This window comes from Lampris incognitus, chromosome 17 (assembly GCF_029633865.1).
Source record: "Lampris incognitus isolate fLamInc1 chromosome 17, fLamInc1.hap2, whole genome shotgun sequence".
NCBI lineage: Eukaryota > Metazoa > Chordata > Actinopteri > Lampriformes > Lampridae > Lampris > Lampris incognitus.
The window spans coordinates 18,643,586-18,666,344 of NC_079227.1; the positions used below are offsets into that span (position 1 = coordinate 18,643,586).

A 22,759-nucleotide genomic window follows, 5' to 3' on the forward strand; every position below is an offset into this window, starting at 1 on the left:
ACTGTATTGTTTATAAGGGTGGGGATACCTGCAGTCAGTTGAGACTGCAGAGGTCACTTAGATGAGTGATGAAACTTTTCTCTTAGTAAATGTTGTGTCCAGATGATCCGATTCAACTTTCTGCAATATTCACAGCCTTGGTTCCTTTCACAGTGTTTGTCTTCAAAAAGAGGTATCAGAAATAATATCTTATCTCCATTTTTACAATGTTAAGGGAAGGAGACTGACCCTCACTGAATTTTCTATCTACGCCTTGGCCTTCAGGGTGTTTAATCAGGGCAAGCCAACGAAAATGGGTCCAAATGAGTTGGTTTTAATTTTCTGAAAGAGAAAGGAGGCCAGATGGAAACTTTCAGTCAGTAGGGATAATTCAAATAGTCAATATAGAGACGTACTCACCTCTTCACGTAACTTTATCAACTGCCACGTGAAAGCAAAAGGGGGGGGGGGGGAAGAAAGAGAGTGAAAGATAGATACAAAGCGTATAGACATGGCAGCAAGCAGATCAGTCATGCAGCTGGGTTCAGAATTAACCTTGACGATTTATCTGTTTGCATGTTTAGCATTTGGAAATCACAAGACAAACACATTAAACGGAGCTAAACACGCCACTCGCACAGATTTCCTTTTTCTTTTTTTTTTGAACAAACAAAGATCAAGTTCTGGCACTGTCACATTAAACAAAGAAGAATGGATTGCTCGACTCGCGACGTCTCAACTAGCATCATCAAGAAAGTCACATCACAGAACTTGATATGGCAAGAAAAATGGAAGAAAAAAAGACGAGCATTCAGTCAGCATCAGGGAGAAAATACAGTCTGGGAACAGCGAGACTAAAAATGTTGAGGATTTTTATGTTGCTGGATTCTGTTCAAAGGAAATAGAGAAATGCTGAGTAACTCCACTTTTGCCACTGTCCATCAATGCTGATATGTTGTCAATATTTCATGTGCCTTATGTATCGCAATACAGATGCCTGCTGCGTATATTATGTATGGAGCGCCACGAAAGGCTGGCAGTGTATACATATACATAAATACATAACAGTGCAGCTTATTATTGGACAGCCCGGGATCATGAAAAATGAATCTTAGCATTAGCTATTCATTTTTGATGAAAGAGAATAGCAAATCGAAAGTGACGTAAATAGGAAATGCTATTCCTGTTCCCTCTCCTTGGAAACCTTGCATCTTTGATAATGAGTTGGACAGTCAAGGAACGGCAATAATCCCCTTCACCGTTAATCAAACCAAATTGCAATTAAAAGGTTGCCTCCACATCCCCATTCTGCAGAACGGACCCGGGAGAAGGAAGGAGAGGGGAAGGGCTTATCATGGCAGCACAACACATTTGGCAGGGAAAAGGGGGGAAGTCTGACAAATTTCTTAATTTGTCAGCCTTTGCAGGTGATTTTTTTTTTATCTCTATTTCTTGGCCAAGATTAAAGGTTAGCAGATCTGTAGGCAAGCTTAGGGCCACTATTACCACCTTCTCATCTCATTTTGTATGTACAGGTCATTTTGAACTCTGCGGGTTTGAAATAATTTGCTATCCCATCAGAGAGAGCCAGGGAAACTTGGATCACGAATTAAAAACTTAATTATCAACCAAAATGTGAAAAAGATTGAAACAAATGGCTGCAGAATATCATGGCCTGAGCTGACAGGAATGGCAGCCTTCCCCCACATTCACGTTTTCCTCATAGCCAGTTGACAAGAGAGAGGAGGGAACAAAGCTGTCACTCTATCTGGCAGTGCAAATGACCCAACAACATGTCCAGGATGTGTCTTTGGATCTTCACTTCCATCTTAGACTGAAAGAGCGAGCATTACTGGAGTGTGAGCACTTGGTTACTATTTTTATTTCAGCACTGATAAATGAAACCATAACAAAAAATAAATAATCTCAGATCTCAGTCAAAAAATTTCCCTTAAAAATAAGAAAAAGTAGCTTTTTTCGACTTTCTTTTCCCTCCCTCGTGTTTTTCCAAATCAAAATACTTAGTATGGTCAAGATGGGTGATCTTTACAACGACCAAAGAGATTGTCAAAAACTGGTATCATGACAGAGGCAAACAAGTAGGGCATCTTTGTGTTGTGTTTCTCCAAAGATTTCTTAGTCCAAAAGAAAATGTTGGCCCAAAAGAACCATTTCGTAGGGCTATCTTTTCGACCTAAAGTTGCACCGGCCCGCCAAGAATTGCTTTATTGAAAAGGCCGAGGTTTAAAATGACACTATAGATTTGGTTATTCAGGACTCAAACGAGCCTAGCTGATCTGGTGATCCCTCAGCCGAGCCCTGCCGTCCGACTCAATGAGTACCAAACAAAACTTGTTCTAGCTCATTTGTGCTGCTTGGCCGATCGCAAGTCCTCACAGAGGATTTGCCGAAACCATGTGAAGGGTTTGTGGCACAGGCTTCCTTCTTTCTTCACACTGAGCTTTACTTTTCCTCTGGCATTCGTTCTTTGCTATGTAGCCAATGATGCTAGCTTTGCTGGAGAGATAGACGGTGGTAAACACAGAATATTGTAAATGTTATAATTATTCCTGCATGAGAGCCTTTCCCTGTGTTTTTGTGATGCCAGCCAGTATTCAAAATTGCACTGCTGCAATTTTTCTGTTATGATAATCAGCAATTTTTTTTCAAACAAAAGATTTTTTTTTATCCAATACGGAATTCGATACAAGTGGTAATCTGCTTCCTTTGTAGCCTGTAAAATCTGGTCCACGCCGGCTCAAACCAGCACAATCTCTTGTGGCCAAGCCTTCTGCTGTGACTGAAATCGAAACTATTCCCATATAGTGTTCGTGTGTGGAAAAGGAAAAAATAAAAAAGGGTGTGTGTATTTGCTGCTTGCTTTGTGTGTGGTGTCTGTGTGCACACGTGCTTGTGCGTGTGTTGCATGCAAAAGGGAGACGGAAAGAAAAAAATGTGCAATGGTAGCCTACCACATTATATATAAAAAAAAAACAGTGATAGCGCCAATTCAGTCTCTGTCCGCATACAGATAACGAAAAAATGCCGAACTCTATTAAATCGTCCTTTAGCCATTATCGCGGGGCCAACACGCCATTTTCAGAACTTATGACGGCTCCCTATTTACTTAGCTGAAAATCCTTGCCATGTAACCAACAGATTTGTGACTGGTAATGATCTGCTCAGCCAGGGCTATATGAAATGATCCTGACCTCTTTCAGATCGCCAGGAATTAAATTGACCGACTTGCCCCGGCCCCCGCCATCTCTTCCCCTCTCCTATCGCCGCAGTCTCGTTCAATAAAGAAAAAAAAAAACCCTGAAGTTCCGAGCACTCCACTCACACCAAGACCAAGTCTCCGTATTATCTCCACAAGTTTTTAAAATGAAAATGAGGTAAATATGGCACCTGTGGGGGAAAAAAGGGAAAATATATATCATCTATTTACTTTGCTTTTGCCCCTGGTTGACATTAACTGTTTCTATGCCTGTGTGTGTGTGCATGTGTGTGTGTGTTTTAAATGCATAATTTTCCTAAAAAAACATTGTACACAGTAAACCTGGTAAATTAATAAATATGTCACAATTTTAAGATATATTTCTGTGTATAAAACATGCTGCAGTGTGGTGTCACTCATGCACGAGTAAACTACAGAAAACAAGTATTGTTACTTTGGAAAGAAAATCTGTTAAGGTGGGAAAAAAACAACCCAATGACAAAAATTTGGAAATGGTAATTGCGTAAACAGGCATTTTCATATGCATTTGCTCTGATGTAAAATTGCAAAAATGGTCCAAGGTAAGTGAACGTTGTGTCTTTTTATTGTGACATATTGTATAATAAGCTGCTCATACATACAAGTGTGGATTTAGTTTTGAGAGCTCAGGGGGTCTGTCACCACTTATTTTGGTGTTTGTCCTTGTATATAGAGACTGAAGAGAGGACTATGACAAAACAAGATTTTTATATTAATCTTTATATTGTCATTTCAAATGATAAGCATTAAGAGATGTACACTACTCACCTACCTTAAATGCTTTAATTGTCACAATTTTCACTATGTGTGTGTGTGTGTGTGTGTGTGTGTGTGTGTGTGTGTGTGTGTGTATATATATACACACACACACACACACATATATATATATATATATATATATATATATATTAGGCCATTTTGGAAATGATACGACTTTTAATTTACTCTTTTTGATGTCAATACACAGTATTATTGTTTCATAGTATTTTATAAATCAGTGCAAAAATGTCTAAGTTAGCATAATAAAACATCATCCAAAACCAATTTGAAATCCTGCATCCCTGCACTGCATTGCCACAAACAAGTGTAAGATGTGCAAATTCCGTATTTATAAATAATTACTTTTTAAATGTAGAACATCAATTTCTTAATGAAAAAGAAATAATAAACGAGGCACTTTTTTTAAAGCTTGTCTTGCCAGGATTTTGATGGAAACCATCACTGTCTTAAACGTGACATGTGCGGCAGCAAACCTCCCCCCGACTTCCGTATGAAATGTCAAAATCACTTTTGTGTCTCGCTAATTTGCCAGGAATATGCATATCAATTACACATCTCAGCTCCCAATACATATGTTTCTAAGATGTGCGGTTCATGGGTCATCATTGAAATGGTAATAGGGAAGCGTAAAAAGGAAGAAAAAAAAATGAGAGACTAGACAAGTTTATTTAGCTCTGCTTGGCTGTGAACCCTCTTACTGTACTTTTACAAAGCACTCGGGGACTAAATGTGAAAATGTGCATTTGAGCATTCATCTTTGTCTTTTTTTTCCCTTTTTGCACACGTATGTCTGCAATAGTGGAGTATTGTTCTTATGTATGTGTGTGTGTGTGTGTGTGTCTTAAGACTCACAGCGACTCCTGCGAGCTGACAGCCTATTGTAAAAGCAATATATAATTAGTCAAAGGACGTTTGGTCAGGGATGAGAGCGGCTGCTTGTGAGTGGCAGCTGTGCAGGTGAGCGATAGGCAAAAGGGTCTCGCATGTGAAAACGCTGCTCGCTGAATCTGGCGCCGCGCCGCCACTTGGATGCGGCACCTCAACACGTTTATTCAAAACAATATAGGTTTAAAAGCACACGTGGCTTATTTTGGGTAATTAAGATCTCAGTTCGAGATAGTTGTTGTTCGTCTTCAGTGCCGTTTTCGTATCGGCTGTGAATGAATCAACAGGGTTTTTTTTTTTGTAGACATCGCTAATTTCTAACAGTTTTTGTATTGCCACCTTATGGTTTTATGACAACAGAAAAAAAAAGATTTCTACTGTGCTCTTTATCTCTTCTTTATATGCTTTGAGCTTATCCGAATTACTTTATTCAAATAAAATGCCAATCATTCTCCCCTTTTTCCCAACAACCGACCACGACTGAATATGGCTGATACACAACGGATTGTCATTTCGGTGAAGACGAATAGAATTTGAGGCTTCTGATCAAAGGTTAATATCAAATAATCAATGAAAACGTTTAGGAAGCCAGTGATGATTTCTGGAGAGTGTTACATCACAACGTCTTTATGATTTCATGATGCCACTTCTCAAAAACACCAGAATGTGGGTCCGGATGCAGTTTGTGAATCTGCATCGATCAGATTCACCTCACTTTTAGTTTAAAGGGGAATTAGAGCTCTTCGGTTTTACTGAATTCTGTGTGTGTGTGTGTGTGTATACACTATTAGAGGATCTTTTGGGGGGCTAAGTCCATTCCCGGCTTGAGAACAGCTGTGGGGTGGCTGGCGTGGGGGAGGCTGGGGTGTAAGTTTGGGTTGGTGAGTGTGTGTGTGTGTGTGTGTGTGTGTGTGTGTGTGTGTGTGTGTGTGTGTGTGTGTGTGTGTGTGTGTGTGTGTGTTTTGGTCACAATCTGGTTCTGGCCAGACACTGAGCCCAGGCCTTAAGCCCACTCACAGCAACCTGGCCAGCTTTGCATTAAACAGTGTTCCTTCCGCATGACTTGGTGACAATACTGCGGTGGTGGCCCTCGATGGCCCCTAGGAGAGGCCCTCTTCCTCACCCCAGGGGCCAGTCAGCCACCCACACTGGAGTCCAGCAGGCCCCTGATTAGCACCTCACCTGGCTCTCCGAGGAGATGGCGTCGTCCCCCAGGAGCTCGTTGCGCACCTCATCACTGTAGGCGATACGTGACCTTTTCTGCGGAGGGAGGAGGAGAAAGACGAAAAAGGGAGAAAAGGGGAAAACAGAAGAGAGGAGAAAGAAAGAAAACAGAGGGGGGGTATGTCTTAGTACTGTTGTTGGAAAAATAGAACAGGGATTCCTTAAGCACGAGAGCCCCCTAATGGAACCCCAGACAAAAAAAAATGAGGCTCCCACCTGCAGGTTGTTTATGTGTTTGTGTTTGTGTGTGTGTCTATCTGTCTATGTGTGTACCCATGCAATCCAATGTATTGACAACACACATGTCTGAGTTTGCGTCCATGCCTCAGTCCAAGTCGATCTATCTACAGTGGTGCACTTGTGCCACAGAGGTAGCTGCAAAGACCTCCCCTCTCTTTCCAACTTAAGCAAATACAAGTGGAGGAATAATAGTTAAAATACTAAAAAATAAAGCATCCTCATCTTGCGTGTGTGGAGAGGCTGTGGTTTGGGGAGGGGGGGGGCTGAGGAAAGGGCCAGGGAGATGTATTATGGGGAAGTATCACTTGTCAGTGCTAAATCTTTTCTGGGGGCTGTCACTGCTGTCAGCCCAGTGCAGTGGCAGGCTCTGTGATAACACCGATGCTAAGGCTCAGACAGGGAATAATTCATCATCCAATGGCGGCCCATCAGATTTGGGGCTGCTTCTCTCTCACGCTCTCTCTCTCCAGATAGGCTGGGAAAAGAGGGAATGCCATGTCCAAAAAAAAAAAAGAAAGAAAGAAAAAGAAAAAGGAAAAAGACAAACCCTGAGACACACACACTTCAGAGTGTGCCACCTCCGATTGTGAGGGAGTGGGCTGCCGTTGTACCGCTTGTTTACTGACGCCCGACCCGAGGAAAAACAGCCTCTTGGCATGCCCTCTAAACTAAATACACACCAGCAGCAGACACAGAAAGTGTTTACTAAGCCTTCTTCGCTTTCTCTCCCCGCCTTGACAGGGTTTCTAGGTGGGCTGCAGGACGTGGGCAAAATCAAAGACAAACACTAGCACAGGAATAAAAATACCACTTTTTCTCCACATGAATTCTCTCCATTTTATTTATTTTTTGGGTTTTACTTAGTCCTCCATTCTAAACAAACAGAGCAAGGACTTGGGATCAGTGTAAGATTGCCTATTACCTGGGTGAGATGCATTTGTTTCCCTTAAATTTTGCATCCTTGTCATTTATTGGTGAAGGTGGGTAGCAGATTTTGCTAGAATTACTACAATGCTATACACAAGAACCAATCCCCAGGTTGAAAATTCCTAAACTAACCTCAGTAACGACCATATCAAAGTCCTTGATCAAGATTACTTTGGAAACATCCACACCCAGGTGGGATGTCTTTTTTTTTCTTCTTAATTCATTTTGTCTCTTCTAATAATGTGGAGCACTGACTGGAAAGCCACGGCTGATGTGATCTGGCTGTGGTTACCCTGGTGGTGAGGGCCACAGTCCTCTGGAGTAATTACCGACTAGACAGAGGCCCTGATTGACCCAGACCACGAAACCCATTAGATAAAGAGAGCACCCAAACAATGCACTCTGCAGGCAGCTACTCAACCAACAGGGACCTAAACTAAACACCAAAGCAGCTACTGTGGAGAATAGAAGAAGTAAAAAAAACAAAAAAACATCGGCAGTTTCCCCCCTAAAACGCACTAAAACAGGGGCTCTTCATCTCCCGTTTCCAACAGCGATGGTGAATGTGCTGTTCTTATTAGCTTTAGTTAGTCCTTTTCGTTATTGTGTTAGCCACCACTTACCTAGTTCTCTTCTGCAGCTCCTTTGTGCTCAGTCAATCACGCTCAACCGTGAGTGGGCTTTTTAAGTTGCAAAAGTAAATTCTGATATATTTTAATAAAAAAAAAGTATTGTTAAGTTGAATCAATTTATGTTGTTTGTGACATGTTTCTACTCATTTATTTAGCTCACTATCGCTCTATGTGCTGTTTGATTAACTGGTCCAAAATTCAAAAAAATCTCACAATTTGCCCCCTAACTAAAAAAAAACCAACAGTGGATTTGATGCTCTATGGGAACAACAGACAGGGTCAAAGTGCATCATATAATCATTTATAACTATTATTTATTGATTTATTTTATTTTTGGAGCCAAGCATTGGTAAACCATGTACAGTGAATTTAGGCCTATGTACCTCAGTAACAGCTTTTAGAAAAAAAAAAGTAAACTAAAATTATTTTTTATTCTAAAAAAAAAGGTGGTCCATTACATCACACCCAGGGCCAGTACATGGTCATTTGGCTGCAGTTGTCAGGAAACTAAAGGATTTTCACACTTGACTGAAACTAGAAAGACAATAGGCATTAATCTGGGGAAGGCACATACGCCAGTACACAAGGCACATGCACAATCAGTTTTTGCTGGGAAAACACCCACATATTCCAGTTAAGCGGAGTTTCATCTTAAAGAGCTGCAGTGGAACTTAGGGGGGAGACGGATTCACCAGTAATTGAGACGAGGAAGCCTGGGAGAGGCATTGATTTGATTGTTAAGGCTTACATTGCCTTCAAACCATATGCAGGGCTTTTTGGTGTTTCTAAATAGCTGTTTGTTACAGATGAGTGTCTGAAGCGGTTTTGAAATGAGCACGGTACACATAACAAAGAAAGTAGAAAGAATGGAAAATGCCATGAAAAGAAAAGACTTGCTCCTATTTCCCTTGCACCTATATACTTGAGGTTTCGGATTCCCCCTCCGGAAAACAACATATCCCTGAGTGAATACTCCCTTCCTATTTGATGTAAAACAACAGCAGCCGTGCAACAGATTTTGATTACATTCGGGGTGCTGTGTAAATTTGAAATTCAAGTGATTACGTGGTATTTTCTCTGATTTCTGACACCTGGGCCGCTCTTCTGGTCAGGGGAAGTAGGATAAATTGGATTAAGCAGACCTAGTCCATGATCAACTCCTACAACCAGGCATATGATGCGACAAAAGGAAATTTGATAAAGAAAATATATTGATAGTTATTGTGCGTTGAGGATTGAGCGCAATAATTAATGCACATCTAAAACCAGATGAATGCACCCAATTGGGCTTTGTTATCTAAAAAAGAATGAGCACTTTCAGAAGATACCCTATTCTTTCAGAAAAGGGAGAGGAAACGAAGGAGTTTCTTTTTTGAATCCTTTTGAAAGGTCTGTCTTTAGTCAGGTTTTTTTTTTAATCTTGGGTGAGAGTTTGCTTCTATTCCCGGAAGCACAAGGAAAAGTACAAAGATCCATCTTAACTTTATGCAAAGTGGCCCATCTTTAAAAGTTGAATGTGGAGATGGAGGTGCTGGTGTCCTGTCAAAAATACCCGTTTTACCTCAGTTGACATGGATCACAGAAGAAGAGAAGATTCCTCTGCAGCCATCAAAATGTAATTACATATGCATGCATAACAATTCATATCAGATATGCTAATTTGCTCAGCAGGATCCTCTAAGACGAAAATAATATTTATATAATTATGACAAATATATGAATCGCTGCTTCTTACACAATCCCTGAATATTATAAGAGTCTAAATATCTGTACTGTTTATAAATAAATGTCTTTTTCCATGAAATTATGGAAAAAATTTAAAAAATATAACCAAACATCTGTTTGCAGAAAAAGAGTATTCATCTGTAATTGCAAAACATTAAGCTCGCTTGTCTTCAGCTGTTGACAATCACCATCTTTGCAGGAACGAAAGAAGAAAAAAAAGTTCCCTCTTCATAAAACTATTGCTATAATTAAAAACCAAATAAAATGATATTCATTATACATGTTTTCTGTGCCCTCCAACTCCCCTCCTTGCTTTTTGTCCGGTGCAATGAGCGATACAAGGACAAGCGCAAATAATTGTGGCGCCTGCAAAGCTGAAAAATGTAAACAGTTCATTAGATGGGAAATAAAAGGCGTAAAAATACCCAGGGGCAGAGTGTAATGAGGGGCCCTGAAGTTCCTCTGCAGACACTTTTCCCCAGCTTTTTCCTCTTTGCCCGGCACACACGGCTGGTGGTGTGGCGTGAGGAGTAATTAACCATATTCAATTTACAATACCATGTTCCACTACAGGCTCTCTCACCAGTGGGAGAGCGGTAGAACCTTTTCCAAATTTGGACTTAATGACACTTATGTCCGGCTCCACATGCCGGCTTCAAATTGGCATTTAACCTTTCATTTTTTCCCCCTCATCATCAGCATGCTCTGTCAGAGAGGAGCTGCTCCACTAATGTCGACCTTTTTAAACACACTAAAACAGTCATTTAAATATGAACCTTGCTTGAGCATGCAACGCACACCAGGATAAAAGTACACCAGAATAAATTTCACCGGTATTTTAATATCATTAATAAAAAAAAACTACAAAAAAAAAAAAGAAAAAAGAATACAGTCTTAATGACGGGAAAATCTCAGAATGTGCTCCAACCATGACACAAAAGAGCGGGATAGTAAAACGTCCCGCACAGTGCACAAGGATGTGTGCAAAGCTCAAAAGGTTATCTACATCTCTTCCTTTTCTCCCGCTGTGATTTTTTCCCCAGCTGATGTGCGGACCAGCAGCCAGCGGGCGTCTCTCTGGTCCCTCCCTCTAGAATCGGGAGCAGAGGTGGCCTGATGCGGCATGGCGTTAAAAGGAAGCCGAGACCTTTAAGCAGGCACAAGTATCACAACAGCATCTTAAATAATGCAGCTCTGCTTGGCAGGGGTCGAACACAGACGCACCCGGGTGCACGCACACGCTTGCACACAATCGAATAAACTCTGCGAACACAAAAGATAGAAACGTACATGTGCAAGATTGCCGTTTGGCGTCCTCGCCTGTCCTTTAACATAAATTGGGGGAGGTTGTTCAATTAGGGAAGTGCTCCCTTTTTGTGTATTTGATGCATTATCAGATAAAGGCACGGGGCTACAACTGGGACTGTCACAGGAGGACGCTGTTTGAGCCTTTGTTTTGCTGTGGTCTTTGCCGCTGTCAAATCCTCGATTCTTCTGTGTGTGTGTAAGAGAGAGCGAGAGAGTGGGAGTGTGCGTGGGAGTGTGTGGGAGTGTAAGCGCGTGTGTGTGTGTGTGTGTATGTTTGTGTATGCATGGATTCATGTGTTTCAGGGCTCCTTGCATGTCGCCCTGTGCGGGATGGAGGCTCCACGCGTCCCGAGGAAAACCTCCTTTGGAGAGCATACACAGGCCCACATGTGTGAGCGGTAGCCTGGTGTGTGTTCTCTCCCTTAATAGAAGTGCGGCGCTGGTGGAGGAGCCAGAGCCTTAGATAACAGCATGGGGCCTCTCATTAGCTCACAGGTTGGTGCTTTGGTGGCTTCAACGCACGCGGCGTTGTGTTCCGCTGCCGCGGAAAAAAAAAAAGGAAAAAAAATAGACTAAAGGAGTCTCACCAAGGCAGTTGTCGAAAAACACAAATAGAGGTGAATGATCAACCGCGGCAAGGTAATAAATGAGCCTGCGACATATCTAAACAGGTGTGAGGTGAAGAGATTGTCTTGGGCTGACATGTGTACGGTGCATCAGCTTCAAATGGGATTTTGTGTCACTTCCTTTAAAATAAATCAACCTCGGTCAGAGGCAGCCGTGGAAAATCCTAACCTGTAAGGCATAAAAACAGCCTCGTAACCCCCCCTTTAATCACTCAAATGCAATAAATATTAGAAAGGATCATTTCCCATTTCAGAGTCTGTGAAAGATGCTGATATTAGATTGTGGGTATACAAGTCGAGATTTTATCTGGCGGGGAGGAAAAAGCCGAGCCTTCCTCCGGTGATAGACTATGTTGTTCTGATGGGGGCCTTTCATGCTCTGACCTCTGTGATATGGGCGCTGTATTTCCCCTGTCAAAGTCATTTCTACTGCTAAGTAGAGCCAAGATCAGTCAATAAGCCTAACGACTGTACCCGTGAAGCAGGAGGGTGAGAGACAGTAAGAGAGAGAGGGTGGAGGGGAGGGGAGGAAAAGACTGCAACTGAACCCCAAACAAAAGCGCAAATTCAAGGAGGGCTTTGATTGAAGAAGTGCCGTATACTTCTTGAAGGCCGAGGGATTGTCTCTCAATTGTTATTTCTTTAAGGCATGAGGGCCCGATTAAACCTAATATTAGAATATGGAGCCGCTTCTAATGAAAAATCAAAAGGCCCTGGTTACTCCCCCCCCACGCCACGCACACCCCTACATCATTCCTTCTCTCTCTCTCGCTCTCTCTCCTGACTTCCATCTCTCCTGCTCTCTCATTCCTCTCCTTTGCGCAGAGAGGAAAGGAAGAAGAGTGAGAAAGAGAGAGAGAGAGAGCGAGAAAGACGAGGGATCTGGGCACTGGTGGTGTAAAACACAGAGAGCAGACAGCAGTGGTTGGAGGACTAAATCAATAGAGCAGAGCCGACGGGGAGGCAGGCAGCCCGGGCAAGGAGAGAGAGAAGAGAGGAGAGAGAGAGAGAGAGAGAGAGAGAGAGAGAGAGAGAGAGAGAGAGAGAGAGAGAGAGAGAGAGAGAGAGAGAGAGAGAGAGAGAGAGAGAGAGGAAAGAGAGAGGGGGGAACCGGCGCAGGGGCCCGAGATCCGATCACAACGCTGGCTTCTGGCATGCAGTAGGGAATAAAGTGGGCCTCCCCGGGTCAGCGCCAGAGAAAAAGGTGAGATTAGAGGGAAGTGGAGGAGGGATTTTCGGAAAGTGGGGAAAGGGGGAGGTAGGGGGTGTTTGCGAGAGTGACTGGGGGTGGATTGGAAGTGTGTGTGTGTGAGTGTGTGTGTGTGTGGGGGGGGGGGGGTTGCATTGCAGGATACCTGGCGAGCCAAGGACCAATCGGCCCATTAGCCTCTGGCTACCTACATATGGTTCACTGAACCCTCCGCTGAGAAGAACTTTTTTTTTTTACCCCCTCTTCCACTATCAGTCTTTCTATCTTTTTTTAAAGAAATACCTCACTTTTAACCCTTTCTCTGCCTTGGATGGAAGTTCACTCCTGACCTCGATTTATGATTCATTGTTGTTTGATGTCTATTCTTGGCTCAGTATCTAAAAATGAGAAATGTATAAAAAAAAATAAAAAAGTACTAGACACAAAGGGAGAGAGAGGAGCTGGGCCTGGACACGGTGCACATGTGCGCTTGCATGTGAGTGTATACGTGCATGTGCGTGTGTGTGTCCAACCGCACATCCGTCTATGGAAATGTGCAGAAAAGACCATCTTCTTTAGTCCCATGCTTTCTCTTATAATGTGGCCATTGTTTGTACTGAATAGCTCCCTCATTAGCATAAGAATACAGCAGCACGCATAGAGGCTTAGCTAGATCATTACCGCTATATATTTATGTATACTTTCTTATTTCACTGGCTGGGACACATTCAAATGCTGATGAGGCCAGTAGGGCCCCCTTACACAGCCCTTCCAACATGTGCCCTCCTGAACTTCCCAATACACTTACCAGTTTCCTGGGAGTCTATAGGTTTTGTGCTGGAATTCACAACAGTTGTCTTGAAACTATAAGAAATCGAGGGCTTTAAAAGGGTCTCGCACACACCTCTGGCATAAAAACAGCAGAGCGGGGACGGACAGCAACACTTTACATTAAAGCTGAGGGTTTTACTGAGGCAAAGGGTCCAATGGCATACCTGCAATTAGGGCAGTGAAAAAAATATGCTTTGTTTTGCAAGCCAATTCTTCTGCAGAACGCATCATGCTGCTTCTACCTGCCCTTATCTAGCCCTGGTAATGAGTTTCTTCAGTATACTGCCACCCGTAATAATGTCAACCTCCACGCGACCCCAAGACTGGGTAGTTCAATGTTACAAAAAGAGCAAAATGTTTCAAAAGACAATAATAAAACACACACACTATTATCATTATTAAATTATTTTGAAATAGGTCAAGTAATTTTTTTTTTAAATACCAAGACATTCAAAATTTGATTTACAAATTTTCCATTGACAATTCCTGGCCATTGAACACCGCCGCTTTAAGCAAAATAAAACGAGCAACGAGCAAAAGATAATAAGTCAACAAATCCACACGAAAAAAGCTTGAAAATGCAAAAAGTGTTTAGTTTCACTGCGGGAGAAGGCTGATGCGCTAATGGCGGCTCCTCTGGGATAAATGAACAAATCCTTAATTCATCTTCTACAATGAAATTCTGATCAAGGCCTCCGCCAGATTCCACTGCAGGCTTCAAAAAAGCCGGAAAAAAGGCAAAATTGTTGGTCGCCGTGACCAAACACACAATCCCCTTTTTTCTGGCACGCTTCCTCATTAGAAACACTTAGGGATGAGAGTGGAAAACCAAGTGTGATTGTCTGTGTGTGTGTGTGTGTGTGTGTGTGTGTGTGTGTGTGTGTGTGTGTGTGTGTGTGTGTGTGTGTGTGTGTGTGTGTGTGTGTGTGTGTGTGTGCGTTGTCCACAGGGTAAACATATACTAGCTTTAATGCTGGGAAAAGCAACCAACAAGCGCCAGCAACGGCATGATGTCAAGAGCTTTCACTCCGTTTACCCCTTTTCCCAACTCTCTCCTTCTCAGATGCTCATTTGTTAAAAATCAAATGCCACCTCCAAAAATACAGAGGGGGGGCAGACCTACTACCCAATGATTCATAATATATTTTATAAATACTTCATGAATGCCCCCCTCCTCACCTCACACTGTACTTAAGCCAGTCTGAAAAAAAAGGGGGGGGAAGAGAAAAGAAAAACAGTGTCACCTATTCTAGTACCCGCTTGTCAGCACATCACTGGGGAGTGGGTGTCACATGTCACTTCTGGTTTACACCAGTGCATGGGACAGGCTCGGTGCTCGGGAATCAGGGTAGGACAGAAAAAAGAACAGAAAGAAAAGTGAAGGGGAGGTGGAAAGGGGAGTGCTGGCAAGGGAGGGTGTGTGTGTGGGGGGGGGGGGCGCTATCATATCATCGTACCGTGTCTTTATAGTTCCTCCCTTATTATCTTTGGCCCCCACTCACTCCAGTCACTCAATCACACAGGCCCTGAGGACAGAGAGGGGACCTGGGAGGGCCTTCACTTCACGGCAGAAGCAAGACAGACAAGCGTCTGAAAGCTATACTGATCGCTGTCACGGTGTGTGGGTGTGTTTTTGTGTGAAAGTGTGTGTGTGTGTGTGTGTGTGTGTGTACGTGTGCGGGTGCGGGTGCGCGCATGCAAGCCTGGTGACTTTGGAGGGGTCAGGAGAGATAAGTGAGAGAGGAAACGATTGCGTGGAAAGATAAGGGCTGAATTTGCACACTGCTAAACAAAACCTGTGCTTCAGGCATAATGCACATCAGCCCATCCACACAGACAGGTGTTAACATAAAGAGACGGAGAGTGACGGGGGGGTCTGCGTATGGATAATAGGCTACGTGATTCCAGCAAGTCAACTGTCACTGGAAAGAAGAGTCGGTCTCATTAATGACCGTGGAATTCATCAGGCTGAAAGCGAGGCAAGTGACCTCAAGAATTATTCCCACTTCTCTGCCCAAGGTGCTCAGCTCGGCACCACTCCTGATCTACTGGGAAACAGGATGCCTTTGGGATAATCATAGACTTGTGTCATCTGTACCTCGAATATCAGGTGGACGTATAGGATATGGTCAAAATCAAGGTGACACCAGTGGAGAGACTAGGCTTCATGATGGTGCCTGTGTTTTAGTGTTGCTGCTATTCCAACATGATTTATCGAAGTCTTCTCTCTACTATATTTCAGATGGCAAGATTAATATGAATCACTGATGTACAGACTTTGTCATGCATTTTGATAATGTATCATATGATATTATTATTATTATTATTATACACCAATCAGCCAAAACATTAAAACCACTAACGGGTAAGTGAATAACACTGATTATCTCATTACAATGGCACCTGTCAAGGGGTGGGATAAATTAGGCAGCAAGTGTGCAGTCAGTTCTCTAAGTTGATGTGTTAGAAGCAGGAAAAATTGGTAAGCATAGGGCTCTGAGTGACTTTGACAAGGGCCAAATTGTGATGGCTAGACGACTGGGTCAGAGCATCTCCAAAAAGGCAGGTTTTCTGGAATGTTCCCGGTATGCAGTGGCCAGTACTTACCAAAAGAGGTCCAAGGAAGGACAACCGGTGAACACACCACAGGGTCATGGGCACCCAAGCCTCATTTGATGCGCATGGGGAGCGAAGACTAGCCCATGTGGTCTGATCCCACAGAAGAGCTATTGCAGTTCAAATTGCTGAAAAAGTTCATGCTGGCTATGATAGACAGGTGTCAGAACACGCAGTGCATCACAACTTGCTGTGTATGGGGCTGCATAGCCGCAGACCGGTCAGAGTGCCCATGATGACCCCTGTCCCCCGCCAAAAGTGCCTACAATGGGCATGTGAGCATCAGAACTGGACCATGGAGCAGTGGAAGAAGGTGGCCTGGTTTGATAAATCACGTTTTCTTTTACATCAAGGGGACGGCTGGGTGCGTGTGCGTCATTTACCTGGGGAAGAGATGGCACCAGGATATACTATGGGAAGACGGCAAGCTGGCAGAGGCAGTATGATGCTCTGGGTAATGTTCCACTGGGAAACCTTGGGTCCTGGCATTCATGTGGGTGTTACTTTGACACGTACCACATACCTAAACATCATTGCAGACCAAGTACACCCCTTTATGGCAACGGTATTCCCTGATGGCAGTGACCTTTTTAAGCAGGATAATGCACCCTGTCACACTGCACACATTGTTCAGGAATGGTTTGAGGAACATGATGGAGTTCAGGTGTTGGTTTGGCCTCCAAATTCCCCAGATCTCAATCTGATCAAGAATCTGTGGGATGTGCTGGAAAAAACAAGTCCGATCCATGGAGGCCCCACCTCACAACTTAAGCCGGGATCAGACAACATGATATTTTTGTCTTTCACGATGCTCACCATGTCAGATTAGGCAATCACAGTGTCATATATTCTTGCCACGTCTTGGCCAGGAGACTGGCAACACGACAAGTATGACCCCAACCAATCATCGTATGCTGCCTTTCACAATCTTGCACGACTTCATCAGGGGGGAGGGTCAAGAAATTGTCAATCATGGCTACAGAAAAGCTATGCGTGATGCTGGCGGTCTGGTGTTCCAAAACAAAAAAACAAAAGAAAGAAAAAACTATTGTGGACACTGTTACGGCTAGCACTGCTGGGGAATGATAACTTTGCATAGCTTATCCAGCTACTCACCGAGTTGCTGAAATGCTGCCGTTATTTTTTGCCAACATTTAACATTTAGCCTATCTTTTTTGACTCTGTCATGGTCCTCCCTCAAGGAAGCGTCAAAAATGCAGGGGTATTGTTGCCAGTGCTCAATGAACCTTTCCTCTGTTTTGTCCTTCCACCTGACAGCAACAATAGCAGCTTTGCTTTCTCTTTGCCATGTTTACATATGTGCACCAGACAGCAGTCTGTCATCCTATTGGTCAATGTCAAGGAAATGTCAGACTAGGCAGGAAAACATGAAAAAAAATTCTGACATGCTATACTTTTCGTTGGGGTTTCGTGGGGCTTCCCAGACGCCACATTGCTGTTCTTCAATTATGTCAAACTACATGGGGGGTAAAGACACCCGTTCATCGTTCATTATCAGGCTTGACGCTGCAAATTTGTCAATGACATCAAAATCAGGCTGACATTGCGTGTAGTCTGATCCCAGAATTTCAGGACTTAAAGGATCTGCTGCTAACGTCTTAGTGCCAGACACCAGAGGACACCTTCAGTGCTCTTGTAGAGTCCATGCCTCGGTGTGTCAGAGTTGTTTCGGTGGCACGAGGGAGACCGCCACATCATTAGACAAGTGGTTTTAATGTTTTGGCTGATTGGTGTGTATGGGTGATGCTTCAATTTGGGGCATTTTTGGCTTTTGACATTTTGAAAAAATAAAAAATAAATGTCTTTAAAATCTGCTTTTTCTTTTTCAAAAGCTCTATTAAGTGGTGTGAAACAAATATCTTAGCATAGCTTTGATCGTCCTACAAAATAAGTTTGATATTATGATGCTTTTTTCAAAGTTGTAACAGCAAAATGTGATGGTAATGACACGTGATGGTAATGACAATTTTCACTTTTTGGAGAAAAAGTTGGCTAAGTCTTAGACTTGCTAACCTAACTTGTTAGCTAGCATACAATGTACAATGAATAAACGTGAATAAAGTGAAATTTTATTTCTGAACTAAAATACTCAATTACTAACTTATTTGGTAATGACACCTGATAAACATAATCTTGGATCAGGACATAAATTACTTATATAAATCACTTACATTTGTGGACATGGAAAAAATCATGCTTCTGCCATGACTAGTCATGTGCCTCTGGCACTTCTCATTTTCATCGCAACCACATTGTTGTTGTTTGAAAAAACATTCCTGCTCTCTAAAATGTTCAGTGTGATGGTAATGACATGTATGAGGGAGTGATATTTAACTATAAAAATGTGCAAACTGCACATATATAAGCCATATGAATTTGAAATGTGTCTTTTTAAATAATTTCGAGAAAATGCAAAGTAAAGCTTTAATGAGTTTAACCATTTTTATTACTTTATTATAGATGGGAAATTAAAAAGTCTGGGTTGGAGACAAGGCCAAAACAGTGAAATTCTGGCACATTTGAATTTTCAACATACTGAAAAAGTATTAAAATATCATCGTTGAGACGCAAATCTTTTTTCATAGCTAACACAACCTAACTCTAACAAATACAATATATATTTTTTTATTTTTCTTGAAAATCTACCCTGGGGACAGAAAAACGCCCTTAACTGAAGAATCTCCCATATATAAAAGCAAATATCAGACCTTTTTAAATGGTAATTTTTGCATCTTTATTTGGTTTCGCTTCGGGTTGGTGCATGGCAAAAATGGTTTGGTCAATACCTAACACCATTTTCATGCCATTCAAATAGTTGTTACTCATGCCTTGTAGATGGAAGCAACTTCAAGATAGAAGACAGATACCACAAGCACCAGGAAAATCTCACAATCCAAAGTGATGCCTAGAGATGTTTTATGATTGTTGTGATTAGAAGTACCACTGTTAGGGGTGACTGGACTGATTCTACATCAGCAAATGTATTTGATTTAACTACCACAACCTTTCATTTGAGTTTAAACACACACTGTGTACACAATAAAACATGCTTAAGAGCCCAAAATAGTGACTAATAAAGTCATTACACTATTTTAAGAGGTGATTTCGTAATTGTGGAACATATCTTTCAAAGCCCCCAGCGTCCTGTTAAAAGAATGAGCCACAGCACCACCTGGAAACAGCACATTCGTCTCGTTCTGATAACGGAGTCCTTCACATGCACTTTGACCCATCACTGCCATTGTGCCGTCAAGCCCATAGAAAAATGGCTTCACTGTGAGTGACAATAGGCTCATCCAGTAATAACTCCCATCTTCTTGTCCACAAAAAGGACAAGGAAAAGTGTGAAACACCACAAATCCACAAAGAGCTTGTGGAAAAACTCGCTGCTCACAACAACTTCCAAATTAAAGAGAGAATTTATAAGCAGAAAAGAAGATCGATTAGTTTGCATCTTAAATCTGCACTGGGCTAAGAGGGGGGAAAAAGCAGAAAAATCCCTGTCAATCCAGTGAGTCTTTTAATAATCGGTTATGTGCGATTGGACTTTGGTGTCATTGATGGCTTGTTAAGTGACAAGCCATGAAAAGAAGTAATCTGTCTATAGTCCTCAGTGGTTTGCCAGGACATGAGGGTTTAGTAAGAACAAGCAAACCAAGGCAACCTAAGGCGATTTAAAGTGTTTAACATCCAACTAATGTTTGTCCGTCATGTTGTGTGCTTGCAGGAGTTGCCATTATGGAGGATACAAGGGCAAACGACAAGCAACCTCCGAGATGGATTACAACAGCGCTCATCTAGGACCACTACTGGTGTTTAAACATAAAAGCAGACACACAAGTACAGAGCTCTTATAATCTTCCATCAAACCGAATTCACAATGTGATTATCAGCATCTGGCTTCAAAAATTAAGTATTTATAATGACACAGAGTCTTATAGAAAAGAAAAATCTGCAAAGGACTTTGCAACAATTATTTTACTACTTGGGATGCTAGCTGTGCCAGCCTGCCATCCTGAGTATATGACCACAAATTGTTAAAAGTAAAACTTAAAGTGGGGACAGTCTCCATGACCATGAGTTGACCATGACCACTGGTTGGCCCTTCGTATGAAAGGCTCATAGATGAATTTAGTGCAGCTTCTATCTGCATTTGGCTTCATTGTGGGGGAAGACTGGGATGGGGGGGTGTAATCCAAATATATTCCATGAAATAGCTGCATCGTCTCTTTTTCACTATGCTTTGTGTGAAGCATAAATCAAGCTTAATACAGTGAACTTTCACCCCTAGAAGCAGAAAGCATTCTACATGCACCCTCTCCCAGTATACATGAGTGCAAAAAAAAAAAAGAAGAATCTATCAGGGATGAACAGATTGTTGAAGCCCCTTGGATTCAGAGTCCACTAATAGTTCCTGGGTTTAAAACTGGGGAAAAAAGGCAACTGTTTATGGCAGACTTCAGACAGACATAATTCTTCAGGTCATCCAAAAGACACTGTCTGATATTTGTCTGGCAAAGTCAAGTGTCATTTATGTGGGAGGAGAAGACCAAACAATAATGAAGAGTTGCTCTAGCTCTCTGTGCCTATAGTATAACCCCATCATTGCAATATTTCGATGCGATACATAATGTTTGAAAACCAAACTCATCTGCACTACCACATTTGAATCAAACCTTCTTTTTTTTCTCCCCACATTCATAAGTTGTACTTTAAGGCCGGGTGCACTCATGGGTCGAGTTCAGCACTCAATATTTGCCCTTAGAGAAAGCAATTTTCATGAAATTATATCTTGAAGGTCACTGATGACCCATTAAGAGATTTTGAAATATTCAGACAAAAGCAAAAAAGAAAAACTATTATGAGGTTGGTGCCAACAGCTGTTTCATTCCATTCACCTCAGCATACCTGGCGAATAAACTGTTCAATATTTCAAGGCTGGTTGACTCAGTAAATGCTTTGGAAATGCATTAATTATCTCCCTGGGTAGACACTGGGAGGCTTTCTGTGTAAAGGTTCTATGAAAATAAAAAGCAGGCCAGAGATCCTGTTGACCGTGACTACGATTCCCAACAATGCTATAATAGACGTGTTAAACTACAGGAAGAGATAGTTGAGGTTAAATAGACTTCTATCCTTATGAGGGGCTGCCTACTGAGTCAATATCAGTGGATGTAAATGAGAGAGACCGCCTGTGCCCATAAGAAATATTTCTATGGAGCAGGTGTGCCACTTCAACTTAAAGTGGATTAAGGCTGAGTGAATATCCACGAGGAAAAAGAAAAACAATCCATCGTGTTTCAAATCTTTTCTGCACATGCCTCATTTTCAATATCTTTAAAAAATAACTTTATTTCAACTTTCGTTGTCATTATACAACTTAATGGATTATGAAAAGCTTGGTGCATGAAGGAGTCTATGAACTACTTTGACACAAATCAACAATGGCCATTATCTACTTAAAATCAAACTGGATTCAAGGAATTTCGTGTCTCAAACTTCTCAAGAATTTCTGAAAAAAATTGCTATGCTATAAAACAACGTGCCTTAACCATCCTTGGCATCAACTGGTTTTGAAAAGAGCCGATTAAACCAGTTAGCCTTTGTCAGAGTCAAAGATCCTCTTAGACCAAGTATGTGGACTGCAGAAGGTTGAATCCTCACAAGCAAAGCTGATTCACTGCTCAGTTATATCAAGCACAAGTTATAATAGCATACCTTAAGTCAAAGTCAAAGTATCTTTGTCCCTTACAGAGAATTTAGTCTGCATTCAGTATATATAAAACTCTCACACAGAACAAAACATACAAACCCCAAGACAGAATTGACACATCACTGATGGACAAAAAAGAAACCACAAGACAGTGAGGGCAACGAGAACCAAAGGAGTTCAAATATACAGACCAGGGGAACAACCGATCTACAGGCAACATATGAATACTATCTACCGTTTAACAACTGAATGGCAGTGAGGACCAAGGAAGCCTTGTACATTTTATCTTTCCTTAATACAGGTGGCGAAAATACGAAGTAGTAACTAACAATTAACAAAATGACAGTGTGAAAAAATCTACAATGCCAGCGAAAACGAAATTGTACATTAATGTTCACAAAAATATTTTGAACGGTGCCCCCCCGCCCTCAAATTTTTGATCAAACCTCAGAGCAGTACTTGGGGGTTAAAAGTAAAGTGGAAATAAAGTAATTATGGGTGGGAATACAGAGCAGTATGAGGTCCATGGTATCAACAGGCATTCAACATTAGGGCATTGTTGGTGACAGCATTATTTTCTAACTTCATTTCCCAGCATAAATGGCAAAGTCAGACATTATAAGTGGTAGGACTTATCACAGCAAGTCCACCCGTACATCTTACAAAGTGATGCTCTAATTAGTAAATGTGCCCCACATCGCTTTAGTCATTTGATGGACCAAGACCTAAATTCCTGAAGTAATAATGCCATCTGCTGGGATAAAAGAGGTAAAGCCGCTGCAGAAAAGGCAAGTGCAGTTCCTTGAA

General features: G+C 42.0%; 1 protein-coding gene across 2 annotated transcripts in view; it reads right to left on the reverse strand.

Annotated features, from left to right (window-relative positions):
* vti1a (vesicle transport through interaction with t-SNAREs 1A) overlaps positions 1 to 22,759 on the reverse strand; it is a 192,073-nt gene that overhangs the window by 142,081 nt on the left and 27,233 nt on the right. For both annotated transcript variants that reach the window (XM_056297238.1, XM_056297239.1), the window contains exon 4: positions 6,083 to 6,160. In XM_056297238.1, coding sequence (XP_056153213.1) covers positions 6,083 to 6,160 — 78 coding nt within the window. The remainder of the gene's footprint in view (positions 1 to 6,082; positions 6,161 to 22,759) is intronic.